Source organism: Ambystoma mexicanum, chromosome 9 (genome assembly GCF_040938575.1).
Source record: "Ambystoma mexicanum isolate Mex_15411 chromosome 9, UKY_AmexF1_1, whole genome shotgun sequence".
Taxonomy (NCBI): Eukaryota; Metazoa; Chordata; class Amphibia; order Caudata; family Ambystomatidae; genus Ambystoma; species Ambystoma mexicanum.
This window is the reverse complement of record NC_090931.1, coordinates 135,435,422-135,452,655: the sequence shown is the minus strand read 5'-3', so window position 1 is coordinate 135,452,655 and position 17,234 is coordinate 135,435,422. Positions and strand designations below refer to the sequence as shown.

General features: G+C 45.8%; 1 protein-coding gene across 1 annotated transcript in view; it reads right to left on the bottom strand.

The window, feature by feature from the left end:
- Positions 1 to 1,219: 1,219 nt before the first annotated feature.
- CFAP68 (cilia and flagella associated protein 68) overlaps positions 1,220 to 17,234 on the bottom strand; it is a 139,598-nt gene continuing 123,583 nt past the window's right edge. Inside the window, exon 4 of the mRNA XM_069614308.1 lies at positions 1,220 to 6,773. Coding sequence (XP_069470409.1) covers positions 6,592 to 6,773 — 182 coding nt within the window. The 3' untranslated portion in view covers positions 1,220 to 6,591. The remainder of the gene's footprint in view (positions 6,774 to 17,234) is intronic.

Genomic DNA, 17,234 nt, shown 5'->3' with positions numbered 1-17,234 from the left:
CAGTCAAGAGTCCTGCCTTTGATATGTGTGGGTGCATTAACTAGTTGGCTGAAGCCCATGTCCTTCAGGGCGGAGTGAAGTGATTCTGCTTTGGCATCTTGGCTGTCATTGAAACCTAGGTTAAGGTCACCCAGGATGATGTATTTTGAGCTAGCTTTTATTAGTGGAGCTAATAGCAACGGAATTTCAGTCTCTGGGTGGTTGTTGGGGCTAGGTGCTCTATAAATTACTATTAAATTAATCGTGGTTTTAGCATTTATGGGAAATTTTACGAGTAATGTTTCATACCCTTCAATACTTTCGATGGGACAAGATCTAAGCTGTAATTTAGTCTTGACTATTATAGCAACACCGCCTCCTTGTGAGTGGGTCCTATCTGTTCTAAATATGGTGTAGTCGGATGGGATTGCCAGAGTTAGTAGTGGACCTGATGCTTGATGGAGCCAGGACTCTGTGACTACTAGTATGTCGAGCTGTGATTCCATAATGAGGTCGTGCACTTCTATAGCATGCGCCCCTAAGGAGCGGGCATTGATAAGCGCTCCTTTAAAAGTGGATAGTAATTTATTGGGGGTGTCCGGGGCTGGTTTGGAAGTGGTGATGGGTTTCTGGCTAGGAGTATGGTTTTGATGAGGGGGAAGTACTCTGGGCCTAATTTGTTTGGGAGGTGTGTGTTCATATTTGACTGGGTTGGGGTGGTTGAAAGTACGAGACCTTAGTCGGAAGTGTCTTGCTGCACCTGTCACGGGGTTAGAGAATTTTTCAGTATGGCTGTGGTGAGGTGACTCTGCAGTGGGCAATACTTGTGAGATTGGATCAGGGCTGATAGCATGATGCTTGGTGGTATTCAGATAGGTCCTAGGGGTAAGACTTGCGCTGTTTGGGAATGGGGGAGTAGAGGGAAGGAACGGTGTAGGACATGGGATAGGGTGATGCCGGGGGCATGCCGGCTTGCTGAGATCGTTGTTATGGGGCCAGTAGTAGTGGCCCAAGCAGGGTGTGTGGTTGGGGAGAATGCAGAACGGGAACATGATGAAGGGCAAACAGGTTTGCATATTGGATTAGTGTCAGGGCGAGCTGCGACCATAAGGCACAGCGCTGGCTCCTCAAAGTGGTCTGTAGGTGACCCTGTGGCACAAAACAGCAGTCTGATGTGGTCTGTAGGCGACCAAAGGGCACAATACAGCAGTCTAATGTGGTCTGTAGGCGACCAAAGGGCACAATACAGCAGTCTAATGTGGTCTGTAGGCGACCAAAGGGCACAATACAGCAGTCTAATGTGGTCTGTAGGCGACCAGTATTTGAGACTGGGAGCACATTTCAGTAAAGCGGTTAAGATTACAAACATACAGTAGTGTCTCCGGTGCTGGCATGTACTTACAGTACGTTTTCATTGTCCGAGTGGTAGTCTATCGGTTGGAGAGTATTATAATTGTATAAACTATATATATATAGAGACAGCATGCATTGATACCAACGAATGCTGGACTTAGTATGTCCCACAGTCCACTCCTGCGAGGGTGGTTCCTGGTTTTAAAGACCATACACTACTGGGTGATTTGAGTGCTTGTGTACTGCCCTGCGTGAATGCGTAGATGTGTTTGCACGTCATCATGGCAAGGTGTGCAAATGTCACGAGGAGAGATTTAACACTATTGGTGCGTGTGGATGTTATTCTGAATGGAATTCATTATGAAAACCCTGTGAAGACCAGCACATGCATTAGAGCCCCTCTCATTAAGGGACTATTGCAGCAAACGTCACAGGAACCTGACAACCAAAGAAATACCTTTGCTTCCTGGTGCATAGACCAGAGAAAACACAGCACATTGTTACAAGTCCTGTGGATGCAGAGTTTCATCAGAATAATGAAAACATGGCTCACAAGCATTGAGCAGAGGAGAAAGGAAACAATCACCATGCTCCCAATTGCTCCAGCACCGCAGGGCTCACAAAACCACACATTTCTCCATGACAGAGATGTTGACATAGCATCAAGTAGCTTCTCTGACATATTAGAGACTTTCCTTACCCCAAATGCACAAACTGATGGAACCGCAGGTTTACAGATTGACACAGGGCAGGGCAGCAAGGATCCAAGGGGGATAGGAACAGAGTTCACACATTTCTATTCTCTCACTAATTTCTAAGATGGTGGCAGGGTCTTGTGTAATTGTACGACACCCCATTCCAAACCACCTAACATCACATGATTCAAACGCAGGAGAGCACAACTTTCAATATTAAAGATGTCCTTAATGTCCGCAAGTACCACCGATGGGGAGGGCACCTCTACTATAAAAGGCAGCCAGTTCAGCCTGGCAGGGTGGGTAATTCAAGTAGGATTTGGCAGGGTGGGGAATTCAAGTAAGACTTGGGGGAAGAAAGTTGGTGGAAAGAGGTGAGAGAGAGGATTTCTGAAAGTAGAACAGGAGGAGAGAGCTGAAGTTAGGAGGGGGAGTCTTGAGGAGGATGTAGAAGGAGGGAGTTGTCATCCATGGGAGAAAAGCATTTGGGGAGTAGAGACGAAACATCAGGAAAGTTGAAAAAGTATGGAGGATATTGGAGAAAGAAATATTTGTCACCAGGTAGAGGACAGTTGTTGGAGACTGGTGAGAGATCTTTTAAGAGTGAGAGAAAGTGGAAGGAAGAAAAAGTTGTCATCAAAAGAGAAATGTTTGCTGGGAAGTCGATAATGTAGACCACCAGAGAAAGGGGGAAAGTGGTGTGGAGGTTGGAGGACAAGAACCACCACAGAAAGAACAGATGAAGAGGAGGAAGGAGATAAAGGATCTTAACATTATTGGCAAGGAGAGCGGTAAAGTAGGAAATACCACCATTGAACCTGAAGAGGTGGGAGAATGCTTTCTCCTTCTAGAAGAATAGAGCAGGCAGGTCCCAGAGTACCAGGATGGTACAGGGGAGAAACTAGAGTCAATGGGAGGAGGTATGATACTGTGCTATCTCACAGGGCCAGGGCCCTAGAGAGCTGGTCAGTGGATAGGGAACTTGCTTAGCCCGTGAAACCTGTAAAAACCAAACTCGAGCCAAGGAGATACAACCACAACCTCAACACCCTGCCTGAGTTATCTGGGCTGTTCTTCATCCAGGGACATATTAACCACTGTGGCACCGATTATTGGACTCAATCGACAAGGGGTTGGGGAACCACACGAAACTAGAAACCTGAAGACAAAGATCAGAGTCATTGATTGGGCATTTGAGCAGGACCAGACAGAGGCCAGGCCCTGAGACTTTGCAAGAAACTCTATGCTGCGTTTTGATTTTCCTGAAAAGACTATCTGGCAAATCAAGACTATACAAAGTATTTCCTGCTTATTGACTTGGGTTTTGTTTTGTGTCTTTGACTCTGCACACTTGTGACGTGTGACACAGGATAGATTCACCTCCCTGTATCATGCACAAAAGGGTTTCACATCTACAATGGCATGCCTTAGAATCAGCAACAAGAATGCTGCACCACCATCACAGCACATTTTAGGCCATCAAACAGGACAGCAAACATAACCCACAAAGGACACATTCCAACCATCACAATGTTTTACCGAAGCATCCTACTCTCGTCAGCGACAGGCCTGGACCAAGCGTTGGTGCCACAAAGCAGCAGCACCATAAGCAAACAGGCACTATGAAAATGCTAGTAAACATAACACGTTCCCTGGGGGCAACTCTCAGTCTACAAGTCTATCTCTCGGCTTCTGCTCGCTTAACAGTAGGACGTTTGATATAAAAAGGGAAACAGAAGTACAACCACATGACTATTATCTGGATGCACTTTCAGGGCTGCGTCGTGGGCAGTACTTCCTACATTGTATAGGAGGTCCATAAGCCACAGAACCCCACTTACCTTCTCATGAAACTAACAATCTCTGGAGATAGCAGCATCGCCAGGAATAAATAGTCAAACCAATATCCTTAATTCTAAGAAGGAGAAACAACAGAGACTGTCCTTCTCGATTCATGGCTAGAAATGTGGAACTAAGCCCTCCCCAATGAAAATCAGATACACCCACTCCCTATCATAGTCAATGGCTTAAATCCAACTTTTCCTGCAACATTTCCCCTTGCAAACCCGCAAGCAACAACCTTGTGAATGTGAGTAATTCACAACTAGATTAATACGACCGAATCACATCCCTTGAACTCTGCCAGAAAACCATTTTCTAAACCTCAATTTGGGTCCTCTTGTAGAAAGTATTCTCTGAATTGTACTAAATGCTTTATAATTCCCCCCAAAAGTAATAATTTTTAGATTGATTACAGCAGACATTTGTATTTTACATTTTATTGGAATGTATAGAGCGCTTTCGCCAAAGTCCTTGTACAGCTTCAATCATAGAATGATAAACATATGCGAATTTACCTGGAACAAGATAAGTGCAATTACAAAATGTATGGCAAACAAACGGAGAACATGGTCTTTAATTAATGAACAGAAAATAGCAAGAGAATGATTAGAACAAACATTAAGAGGAAGTGCAATCCAATGTCTTGAGGTGATCGAGGAAAAAGCCAGAAAACTGGAGTGGGCGCAAGGTGGTTGAGACACGGATCAGAGAAATAAAGAAGCAGAGTGAAGAGAAAGAGAGGGCGTGTTCAAAGAGATGAAATAGGACAGACAGAAGGGTGCCCGGCTGTGCAGACATGTCTATACACGATGCATAAGAAATTAAAAAGGAACGTGATAGTGAAAGCTGGGCCAATGAGAAGCAAGAGAAAATGATATAGAAGATGAAGGAGAGGGGTGAAATCGCAGGCGAAGAGAAGCATTAAAAATGGAATCTAGTGGGACCAGTGCATTGACCGGGAGACCGACCAGAAGTGCTGAGTAACCGTGGAGCCGAGAAAAGACAAGTGATCAGAAATTGAGTTGCTTAAAATGTCAGAATTGGGCACATTTAAGTGATGTTGTAAAGAAAGAAACGAGCTGCTTTAGCCAAGTTTGCAATGTGGGTTCCTTAAGAAAGAGAAGGGACAAAGAAGACCCCCCATGAATGGAAGATGAGAAAGGGGGGTGGGAGGAGATCGAAGCAGGAGGAGTGCCGATTGGAGGATACGATGGGAGAAAGAAGCACCATTTTTTCGGGATTAAGGTGACTCGAATGGGACAACATCCAGGTTTGAAGAGTTGAAAGAAATGCAGAGAGGAGTGAAGAATCTGAAAGTGGAGAGAAAGAAGAGGATGTGTGTATCAGCTGCATAAAAGTGTCAAGATAGACCAAAAGAAGAATTGTTATTAGAGAGCAGCGAGGTATAAAGGGTCAAAAGTGAAGGTCCTAATACTAAACCTCGGAGCGACTGAGGGGTGTCCCACTCAAGATACTGAATATGTTTGATATGAAGGCTAAGCAGAGAGCCAGTGAAGAACAGAACCCACGATACCCAAAGGAGAACGAGTAGCTAAAGGATAGAATGATCCAGCGTCAAATGACGCCGAGCAGAAAGGTAATACCAGCACGGATAACATGATTAAAGCGGCGAGCATAAAGAGTTAGTGATATAAAGGAGGGCAGTTCCGGTGAAAAGAAGGGGACGAAAACCGGATTGGTGTGATGGGACAAGATCATGTAAATTAATAAAAGTAGATAATTGCAAGTTTAGTACTCTTCCTAGATTTACAGAAAGGAACGTAGTAGGGAAACTGGGTAAATGTTGAAAGGAAAACAGGAGTCTGGGGTAGGCTGACCAGATTTTCAATATGAAAAACCGGGACTGCCAACAATTTAGAAAAAGGACTACCCCCTCGCACCCGTCCCCAATCCTGCATTCCCCCTTCCCCCAAACCACCCCCACATCCACCACCACTCCATCCCACAGTATTTCCAGCAATGCTCCTGCATATAAATATATTACCTGGATATAAGCATAGAACAGAGTTTTTGCTCTGAAGCATATTGCAGGCCTTGCTGTCTATTCGTTTACCGTATGGTCTGGAGGCACAATCAGTTAATGCAGTGATGGTGGTACCTGTAAGGTTGGGGGTTCAAGCCTCTCCTGCCACAGCATAATTCTGCATGTGGTTTATTGGTTATTTACTTTTCAATTGTTGCCTAACCTCCCTTTCCCCAAAACCGTAACATGGTTTTAAAATATTTTTAAAAACCTCTTGGAACGGGGGTACCAAGGGCCAAATTCCGGGGCTATCCCGGCAAAACCGGGACATCAGGTGACCCTAATCGAGGGATGGTTTCTTCACTAAGCATTCATGCCAACCCTCCCGATTTAGGTTTACGTTGTCCCGCCTAAAATAATTCCAGCGCCAATGTATTCCCATGGTAAAAATTACGTCTCCCGATTTCTTACACAAAATGTCCCTCCTATGTGCGTCGGAACGTTGGCATGTATGAGTTAGGGAATGTATGCAAAGGATTAACCTGTATATTCATAATCTTCTTCCGTCCCTCCTAGTACTCTGCTTTTGTAAGAACTTAAAAAATCTACTTATCACACGTAGGAGCGCATTAATTGTATTGGTTTGCATGCACATAACTTGGAGGCAACCCTTCGCCAGAGGCAGAGCATGTTGGGAATCCGGACGCCATCTTTGGAGAAACACAAAAGCAATCCGTGTTAGGTATGTAGTTCTTGCATCACAACCTCTGTGTCTTTCACTCCAATGAGAGGGCACGTCTCGAAGCCCCCCTCCGGCTTGACGTAGTCTATCATGTAGCAAGAGCGCGGGATGGGCTTGAATTCGGCGGGAACCACTTCCGGCTGGTGCCCCGGGTAGGCGTGTTGCTCTCTTTTCATGACTAAAAGGGATGGACCAGAAAGAAATGCAGTATGAATGGATGGTGAGGCAGCACGTATCCAGCAGGCATGCATTCACACTCATTCTTATGCAGTGGTTTTCAGAAAGTTTACATTAATCGGGGTACTTTTGCATTGCTCCAATTGCGACCTCAGATAAAAAGTCACAGCAAAAATATGACAGTATTTCTAAACTATACCTATAAGGAGGGTAGAAACTAGGCAAACAACTGTCAATACGCACATGCTCCCCTGCCCCCAAAAAGTGCTTGAGATACGAGGTGAGAATTGCAGCAACCTCTGCTGGTGCCTTGGGATATATGGCCACTGTCTTCCCACAGAATGCATCTGCAATACTGATTTAATCTAATTTATGTATTTTCTTCTTAAAATACTGAAACCCAAAGTGGTTTTATTTGGCAGTTGCATAGGTGTTTGCATTTCCTTCTGTGTAACTACACTGCAGAAAATGCACTCAGGCTCGTTACAAATCAAATCCAACCAAGTGCCATCCTGCCTCAAAGAAGCGTGGCTCTGCCCATTACTAATAAAACCTACACTAGACCCCAAGGTACCAGGGAACTATAGGCCCATCACTACAGTTCCCTTCCTTCTCAAGATCCTGGATAAAGCTGCATACCTCCAAGTTCAGAGCTACCTAGAAGCTCATCACCTACTTGGTCTCCGGCAATCTGGCTTCCGCCCAAACCATGGCACAGAAACAGCACTACTGGACCTTAAGAACCAAATCGATGACCTAAGAGACGTAGGCAAACCAGCTCTCCTACTTCAACTCGACCTTTCAGCGGCATTTGACCTGGTCAATCATGATACCCTCTGCCATCACCTCTCTACAGCGGGCAATTTCTCAGCAGAAGCCACCACCTGGATAGCATCCTTCCTTAGGGGCAGAGAAATGAAAGTCTTCTCGGACACAGCCTGCGCCCATCCACATCTAATTAAATGCGGTGTCCCGCAGGGGTCCTGCATAACCCCCACACTGTACAACCTTTTCACAAGGTCACTATTAAAATACCTCGATGCAATGGGCATCACTTACACCAACTATGCGGACGACACACAAGTCCTCATCCCTCTCACCGGAGACTACGAAGCCGACCAAAAAACCCTCATCTCCATTTACACCACCATCCAAACCTGGATGGCGGAAAACTGGCTCTGCCTCAACAGCGAAAAAACAGAGTTACTCATCATCGGATCACCAGCCACAATCGATAAAAGGGGGCCACAATATGACTCAATCATCGACAATTGCCGCATCTCGGTCTCCAAAGCAGTCAAAACCCTTGGAGTTTACCTGGACTCAAACCTCACCATGGACAGACAGGTCAACGCAATCTCTTAAGCAGCAGCCTACCACTCAAAACTCATCACTGCTGCAAGGCCCTTCCTCTCACAGGAAAATTCCCTCACCATTGCAAGAGCCATCATCGGTTCCCGCCTAGACTACTGCAATGCACTCCTACCAGGCACTTCAGCCAAAAACATTAAAAAAACTCCAAACGGTGCAGAACAATGCCCTCAGAGCAGCCACAGGAATGTCGAAAAGAGACCACATCTCAGCCACCAGAAAATCTGTCCACTGGCTTCCGGTCAAGGAACGGATCCATTCAAATCACTGGCACTCACCCACAAATGTCGACACGACACAGCACCGTGCTACCTTGCTCAGAGATTCTCTGGTCCCCCCTCTAACAGACCAACTAGGTCGAGCCACACTAACCGCCTAGTAATTCCAAAAAGCATCAGAACCAGAGCAGGGGGCACTAGCTTCCCAGTCCTCGTCGCCACCAACTGGAACCTATTACCCACCAAGATCAGAGGCATCGAATCCCACCTGGGCTTCAGGAAAGCAATAAAAACTATGCTGTTTGTATAAACCCCACCTGTGCCCTGTCAACTGTATAACCTCTGTAAAGGCAAACGTCCTTTTTTCCCAGGCTAGGGGTAGACACAATCTAGTTGTAACACCCTCGATCTACCCCTCCCTGCACTGCAACTAAGTCATTTTCGTGCAACAGGACCCCGATGCCTCTGGGCTGTGTGGCGCTTTACAAATGTAAACATTTTAATAAATAAATAAACAAACAAGTATGGCGGTGTGGTAACAATTTGATGGTAACAGAATTACAGCCACATTTACCACACTTCCGGAAGACCAAGTTTGGTGATAATGCAGAGGAAATTCATTCAGCTCTTGGCTGAAGGCGTTTCCTCTACATTAGTGGCAAAATCAGGAGGAATTACAGCAATCAAATTTCCACACACAGTCATTTCTCCACTATCCCCCCATGGACCCTGTGCACTCCGAAGACGTGGATTTACGACGCCTTGTAGTTGGGATGAGATTGCCCAATTACAAGTGGCGGGCGGAAATGATAAACAGGCTTGGAATTACTGCTAAATTCATATCAGGGCTGATTGTCTCTATTAATGTATCTATGTTACTTATAAGGAGCAACCCTAGCAAGAAAAAGGCAAAACACGTAAGGAAGGGCTAGTATAGAAACGCAGACAATAGAAGGGAGTACGGGTGTGGTTGGGGATTGAGGATGGGGTGGTCTAATGTACATTTCCTTTTTTCCTTTTCATCATAACATTTTTAGGGACTTAAGAGGCCCCCTGCGCTCTTGATATATTTTGTACTCAAGGCTGCTGCATACCCCAAGCTGACATTTGTGCCCCAAACATTCACAGCCTTTTTTTACATTGTACTGCATTATTAGAGCCTGTTCCAGTAGGCCTGATGGTGGGAAAAAGGGCAGCACCAAGGTTAGAGCCTCCACCTTCGAAGAGGGGGCCTGTAAAGCAGGCGACAACCATTATCCAAAGATACAGCCCTCTAGAAAACACCCTGACACTATAACATGTTAAAAGAACTGGGATGAATCCTGAGATGTCGTCACTTCTCCCCAAGGGAGCACCTTCCCATGAGGACAGGGTGATGAAGTGTCCCCGGGGGGTGGTGCACAGCAGGAAGATCTCACGGGGAAAGACTCCCCCTTTGGGCATAAGGACAATCACCTAGGGTTTAGGCAGCACCCCACAAATTCCTTTCACCTCCCCAGACTATTATCTCCTTACCCCTCCTCTATTCTTGGCACTTCAACCTGTTACTGCAGTAATAGCTTAGTATCACCAACCGGTACTGAGACGAGGAGGCCCGTAGGAGGAATTAGGACTGTGAGGAGCCAGGAAGGAGACACAGAGGACTCATTCTTTTGGTTACAAACTTTTATTAAATGAAAAGAGGGGTGAAAAATGCCTCACTATCCCTAATCTAGGAGGTGCTTCCCTACCTCAACCAAAACTAATGGGTCTGTCCTTTGTTGAGATGTACCAAAGTAAGAATACATCCTGTGTCCGAAATCCTATTCTGGCGCTCACACTCTAAAACTAATTCTAAGGTGCAAAGAATATTGTCTTGTGTTTTCATAAGTGTGCAAATGTTAGATAAATTCAGTTAACAAATTAGGTCACGTGGATCCAAGCCAGTGACGCAAAGGTTCAGAACTACACATGTAACCAGGCTGGTAGTCTGGCCTTGTAAAGAGGGGACATAAGCCCATCTCAGCTGGGGTTGGAAGGTCCAAGAAGTAATCCAGTGGCAGTCCTACTCCTGATGCGGAAGGTGGCTAGTAGGACGAGGGGACATAAGCCCATCTCAGCTGGGGGTGGAAGGTCCAAGAAGTAATCCAGTTGGAGTCCTACTCCTGATGGGGAAGGTGGCTAGTAGGAGGGTCCCATTTCCTGGCCCCCACCTTGCACCAGAATGCATTTAGATCAAAATGCTTGCCACTGTCTGTTTTTTTCAAGGATCATCCAGAAAGAGCACAGTCCTTCAGCACTTTTGTATCCAGCAAAACAAGGTCCTACACAAGGGCAAGGCATTCTACCTCGGGACACCAGAGGAGGCGGCAAGCTAGTTGGACGCCCGAGGCTGTCTTGAGAATACGGATGGCCCGGAACGGGGAAAACAGGATGAGTGATCCTGCGTCTCACTGCTGATTGCTAGGACATGGCTAACGTAGAAGTAGAAACTGAGGAATGTACAACAAGCATGTACGCAAGGTGTAGGTATTGACCATTCATCATGTGGACTTCTCGGACTAGAGCATACATATGAGCAACGTCAGACATGTGGCAGGCATTGGTGGCACACAACAGCATTAATTCGGTAAATACAAGGTAAGCGCGACTCCTCCCCCGTAGTTAGATTAGTTGAATCACCAATAGGGTGGTATCCCCCTGCTGTGTCCCGAGTACGGGCAGCTGCCGAGAAAGATCTAGATGCGGGGTAGCCTGAGATCCAGGGATGGAGCTGGGCATCAGATGGGATTGGGGAGGGAGAAGAGAAGGAGGGGAGTTAGGGGGTTTGAGTTTTGGGCTGGCCCGAGTTGGGGCCAGGAAGGGAGTTGGGGGGAGGAGGGGGCTTGGTGTGGTAGCAACAGTCAGGGAATGAGCTTAGACCTAAACGCCATTGCGTATGGTGCGGATTACAAGGGCGGTAAAGGGTGGGACAGGTTACGGATAAGTTGGGAGATCTGAAGATAGCTACCTGGAATGTCAGGGGGCTCAACAGTTATTTGAAAAGGAATAAGGTCATGATGTATTTGAAACGACAGAGAATCGATATCGCTCTATTACAGGAAACTCACCTAATGAAAGAGAAGCAGGAAATAGTGGAAAGGAAATGGAGAGGCACCACCACAGGAGCGAGGTACTCAGCGTACGCCAGAGGAGTCCTTACATGGATAACACCACATGTCCCCTTTAAGCTATTACAGTCCACCGTAGAGCCCGATGGGAGGACGGTACTGATAAAGTACTTGGTGGAAAACAGAGAGTTGAGCGTCACCAACACATACGCCCCAAACCAAGATGCAATAGGCTACTTCAGGACCTTATAAAGCAAGATCAGCCCATACATGGGAGGGGCAGCTATATGAGGGGGGGACCTCAATTGCACATTGGATCCCAAGGTGGATAGATCAGATAGGAAGATAGTGAAGCTGCCCCAGCAGCCAAAGCCCTGCAAACCCTATTGGGAGATTTGCATCTAGTAGATATATGGAGGGTGCACCACCCACAGGATAGACCATATTCACACTACGCAGAACCACATGATCTATATACACGGCTGGACTATGTGTTTGCCACATTAGTTGATGAGTTAACTAGTGCGCTCGGAATATAAAGCGAGAGTCTTATCGGACCACTCGCCACTGATCGTGGAGTGGCAGTATTCTCCACCCAGAGAACAGATCCCAACGTGGAGGCTTAGAGCAGAGGCCTTGAAAGGTGCAATGTTTAGAGAGGACCTGAAGAAAGAGATAGTAGAATACTTTGAACAGAATACCGGGAGCGTGGAGTCAGCTGGTACATTATGGGAGGCATTTAAGGTGGTAGTGAGAGGAGCAACAATATCTACATCTAAAGGACTGCAGGGCGAGATCACTAGAGAGTTACATGAAGCAGAGAAGAAACTAGAGGAATTTATGCTCGAGGGAGGACACTCTCCGGAGGAGACTGGGACTATGAGAAAGTTGCAAAAAGAGTGCAAGGAATGCTGGGGGAGATTGTGTCACATGAACTACAAAAAATATTTAGAGAGACAGCATGCAGGGGGGTATAGGACGGGCAGGCTGCTGGCCTGGGCATATAAATGTGAAATGCCCAGGCAAACAATTAGGGCAATATGGGGCAAGGATGGGCGAATACTTGATACTCAAAGGGAAGTGAACAAGGGCTTTGTGGAGTTTTACCAGCAGAGGAGGATATAGTTGACACACTGGAAGACATTGGCCTTCCCAAAATGGAGACATCAGAAAGGGAGAACCTAGAGGTCCCAATTACTTTAGAAGAACTGGAGGTGGTGATCAAGTCTTACCCACTTGTAGGGCTCCGGGGGCGGGCGGACAGACTACCTAGTGAATTCTATAAAACATACAGGGTGGAATTGCTCCCCCGCTGCTGGCAATGGTAAATGAAGCACTAGAAAAATGGGTATTACCGGAATCTCTGAGGGAGGCAATTATCATCCCGCTCCTTAAACCTAACAAGCCAAGCATGGATTGCGGGTCGGGTTCTACGTTATTTTGCCGCTGGGTTTTTCGTCGTGGGACTTTTCATCGACGTTTTTTTATCGAAAAAAACTCATCTTTTTTTGGGGGGGTGGGGGTTACCCCCCCAAACCCCCCTTTTATTTTTAATTATTCCCTTTCACCCACAAATATTTATTGAATTTTTAAACCCCCCCCCAAAAAAAAAAGATGATGTTTTTTTTCGATAAAAAACGGCGATGAAAAGTCCTGCGAAGAAAAATCCCACGGCAAAAGAACTGTATACCACGGGTCATACAGACCGCTATCCATGCTTAACCAGGACAGCAAGATACTTACTGCAGTGTTGGCGAACAGGCTGAGACCAGTCATTAATAGGCTCATAAATCCCAATCAGACGGGGTATGTCCCGCACAGGAACATATCCGATAACCTCAGGAGGCTACATCATATCATCGAACAAACGGAAAAGGACTCACAAGAGGTTGCAATAATATCATTAGACGCAGTGAAGGGCTTCGACTCTGTTAAGTGGCCTTGGTTGTTAGCGCCCTTGAAAGTATATGGGATGGGGCCAGTGTATTTGCGGTGGGTGCATCTGCTATACAGCGCACCACTGGCTCGAGTTAAGACGGGCGCGATCATCTCTGATCGATGGCAACTTGGTAGAGGCACCAGACAGGGATGCCCGTGGTCCCCGATGTTGTTCATTCTAGCCCTAGAGCCCCAGGCAATATATTTGAGGCAACATTACGGAGAAGTGGGAATTCCTACGAAGTGAGGGCTACACCTGATATCAATGTATGCCGACGATATGCTATTATATCTAAGATACCCCAAGGAGAATATAGAATACATATCCTCATGTCCAGAGTGGGTAAAGAGGTGCTCCAGTTTAGACGGGACTGGGAAGAGGAAGCAGGGGAACCCATGGGCGACGGGTTATGGGTGTGAGCCCAGGAGGTATAAAAAAAAAAAGTGTCCAGGAATACGAGATTGCAGCACATCCAGCTGTATATTACCCATAGGGCGAACATGACCCCTCAGAGGATTGCACAATTCAAGAATGCAGGGATACAGACATGTCCTAAATGTGGAGAAGTAAACGCAGGAATGATACACATGTTCTGGGTATGCCCTGAAATAGGGAGATTCTGTGGGGAGGTAGCCCGCCGTTTGAATGAAGTGGAATCTTTGTGGGCGTGCATGGTTGGGGGTTTCCCAGGCCACGTAGGATGAAACATGTGAGTAAACTTAAGGACTTGGCCTACATACTAGCCAAGCACAGATTTGCCATAGGTTGGAAAGCTAACAAGGGACCGTGGGTGGAAATGTGGTGGCGCGACCTTCAGAAATGGGTAGACGCGGAGACAGCAGTGTGGAGTGAAGCAGTTAACAGAGGGGGGGGATGACCAAGGAGAGTCTTTGATGGCCTGGACGCAATTAGTGGCCACACTGTTTGAGTCAACCCAGACTGGTTCTGGAGAAGATGACTCCCCGACAGGCGCAGAAGAGGGCACACCCTTAGAGGACACGACAGAGAATGGCTATGTGAAGTAAGCTCTGGATGGAGGAGACACCTATGACTGTTTATTGTTTGGTTGATTTTGGTTGTTTGTGTTGTTAAAATCAATAAAATAATTATTATTTTTTAAACTCTGCGGGCAAGCTGCAGAAACAGACACACGCGTCAGAGCACATCCAATGCAGCATCAGCCGGAGCAGACAGGGAAGCAGTCTCAGACCCTAATGGGGAAAACACTCACCTGAGGCAGCAGAGAATCGCAGACATCCTAGCAGCAGCAAGGAGGTTCAGCACAGCCGGCACTATGCCACACAGATCCAGGGGAAAATGGGACCAATCCATTGGAAAACATACCGATGTGTTGGTAAAACACAAGGGTAAAATGACGGCCATGACAGGAGGCGGGGCATATCCTGGTATGAAGGGATTGGTTGATGCAAGAAAGAAGCTGATTGGGTGTCATTAGAGGGTTGGCCTATGAAAGAGGAAATAATCCCTACTACATTGTTGCACTACTGTGATTGGTCAGCAGGAACGAGCTTGCAACAAGGGTACAGGCCCTGGCAACGCGGCTCAGAGCCACTTGGCTCTGTGCTTTTAGCAAGCTAAGCGGATCCCTGTGTGTGCCGGACCCCTTTGTATAGAATCTTGCCCATAGTGGGCATTTTCAATACTTTTCATGTCCTGTGCGCGTTTAAACGTAATTTACCAGCATGCCCTGGCTGGAAGCTCGTTGCCTCCCTCTAGACTTCCCAGGATTAATTAACAGGATCCATTTAGAGCGTCCTGCCAGGGTAGCCCTCTGCCTGGGCAACCTAGGCAAAGGGCAGCTCCCAGAGAAGCAGCTCCAGTCTGCATTTGCCCATGTTCGCCTGGGAAGCCAGCCTGCCGACATCCAGCAGCGACAGATAAGGTAAGTGTGGCCTGGGTGGGGAGTACAGCAATTACTATATTCTAGAAAAGCCCAACCACTCTTCTTACCTGTATAAAATATCACGCCAAGGTTAACCAGCGAGCAAGTAGCTTCCAATCATTGCTGTGTACCAGTTTGAGGTGTTTTTGCATTTACTGTGGTGTCTCCAATTTCTCCCACTGACCAATGTAACAGAGGCATGAAATCACAAGTGAAGACAGACACAATAGATATAATGTTCACGGGTGTTTATTGAGAAAAAGGGTCGGATAAGCCCCTCTCTGGCCCAATATCTAAAGATGGTAGCAGGCTCTACCATCAAATTATAAATTAAAAAAAAGTCCTAGTTGAGGCTGTCAAAACAAAATGGCTTATACTAAATAAACCTATTGCCTCCCCTAAACTATTACAATAATAATAATAGAATAATATATTTTATTGTGATTTAGTTCTTTTTGAACATTACACAAAATATAAAATAAGACTATAAAATTTACATAACATAGACAGTACAATATTACATGTATTTGAATAACAAAAAATAATAGAATCCGGTTAAGTGGCAGGATTAGGTTAAATAAATTGAGTATAATACTCTTCAGATACAATAAGTCATGAAATCTTAAAATCAAACCTGAAAAATGCATTTGTTTAATTCATGTAGGACAGCATCTTCTGGAGCTCGGTGTTACCGTTCCCTGAATATGGTTCCTTCCAATTCAAGTCGAGAGAGTGTCTCAAGCTACTATACCAACTGTCTCGTTGATCCAGCACAAAGATTTTTGTTGGTTGCTTAATGATCCATTACGGAACCTTATGAGAAATAATGCCTTAAACAGATGGCTGTGACAATAGAAGTACATTTTTCACCAATAACAAAACCCTATATAGGGCTATTTGTGCTGAGGTGGTGTCCACATTTAAACAATAGTCCCAAAAGGATTCCGACCGAATTGCCTCGTACCTGTGGACATGACTGCCAAGATATATAAAGGACCAATTTTCACACACTAGATTAATACGTGCCGGGCAGTTTCAATTTTACCTGACAACCCACAGATAAGGCAGTGCTACTTCTCCACAGCCAGGCCCATCTGTGGTCCCAATACAGATAACACAGAGTTGATTTTATACAAAGCTTCAATAAAAATTGTCTGTAGCAGTTTCTTCATATAGCGATGGACAACATGAGATACAGCATCATATCCCTTCAACTCCGAGAGATGGGTATTGTTGTTGCACCAGTCTCACCTATTAAATTTCCCCTCTAAGGAATTTTTCAAGTGGACATAGGGAGTGTCTCTGCTGAAATCCGGAATCCAATTTATATCCACAAAGAGAGTGTAATTCAATGCCTTAAAATTGGAACCCCTAAATACAGCTTCTGTGTCATAAGCTTGACCCAATGCAGATAGTAGTTTACATAAGGGGCCAGCTCTAGATTTTAGGCAAGAACAGCCTCTGGCACGGTGTTCCATTCCCCGCAAGGAGGTTAACCCCAATTCCAGACGCAGGTATTCCATTGAGCACAAGGGACACAAACCCAGAACTGAGCGCCAAAAAGACCCCTCAAGTCTGTTTAACCAGGAAAAATCTTGCATAGCAAGAGCCTCAAGGCCGTATAATATAGCGGGCACAAAACACTGTCTATACAGCATGATGACTTGGATAGTCAGTTGTTTAGCTTTGTGGCTTTTGTTGTTAATTATATGAATGTAATCGGCAACCCTGTTAGTCTCTAGGCCCAAACAGGAGTAGGAGATATATATATATATACACACACTACAAAAAAAAACTTTGTTGAGGGGACATTATGGTTAAGTTGCCCTACCAAAAACCTGTGTGCACGTAGATGCTGCGAGTTATGGTTGCTGAGCTTACCATAATGGGGGAATGTGCAGTGTTTTTTGGTTTCACTGTGAAGTATAACATCCCTTTAACA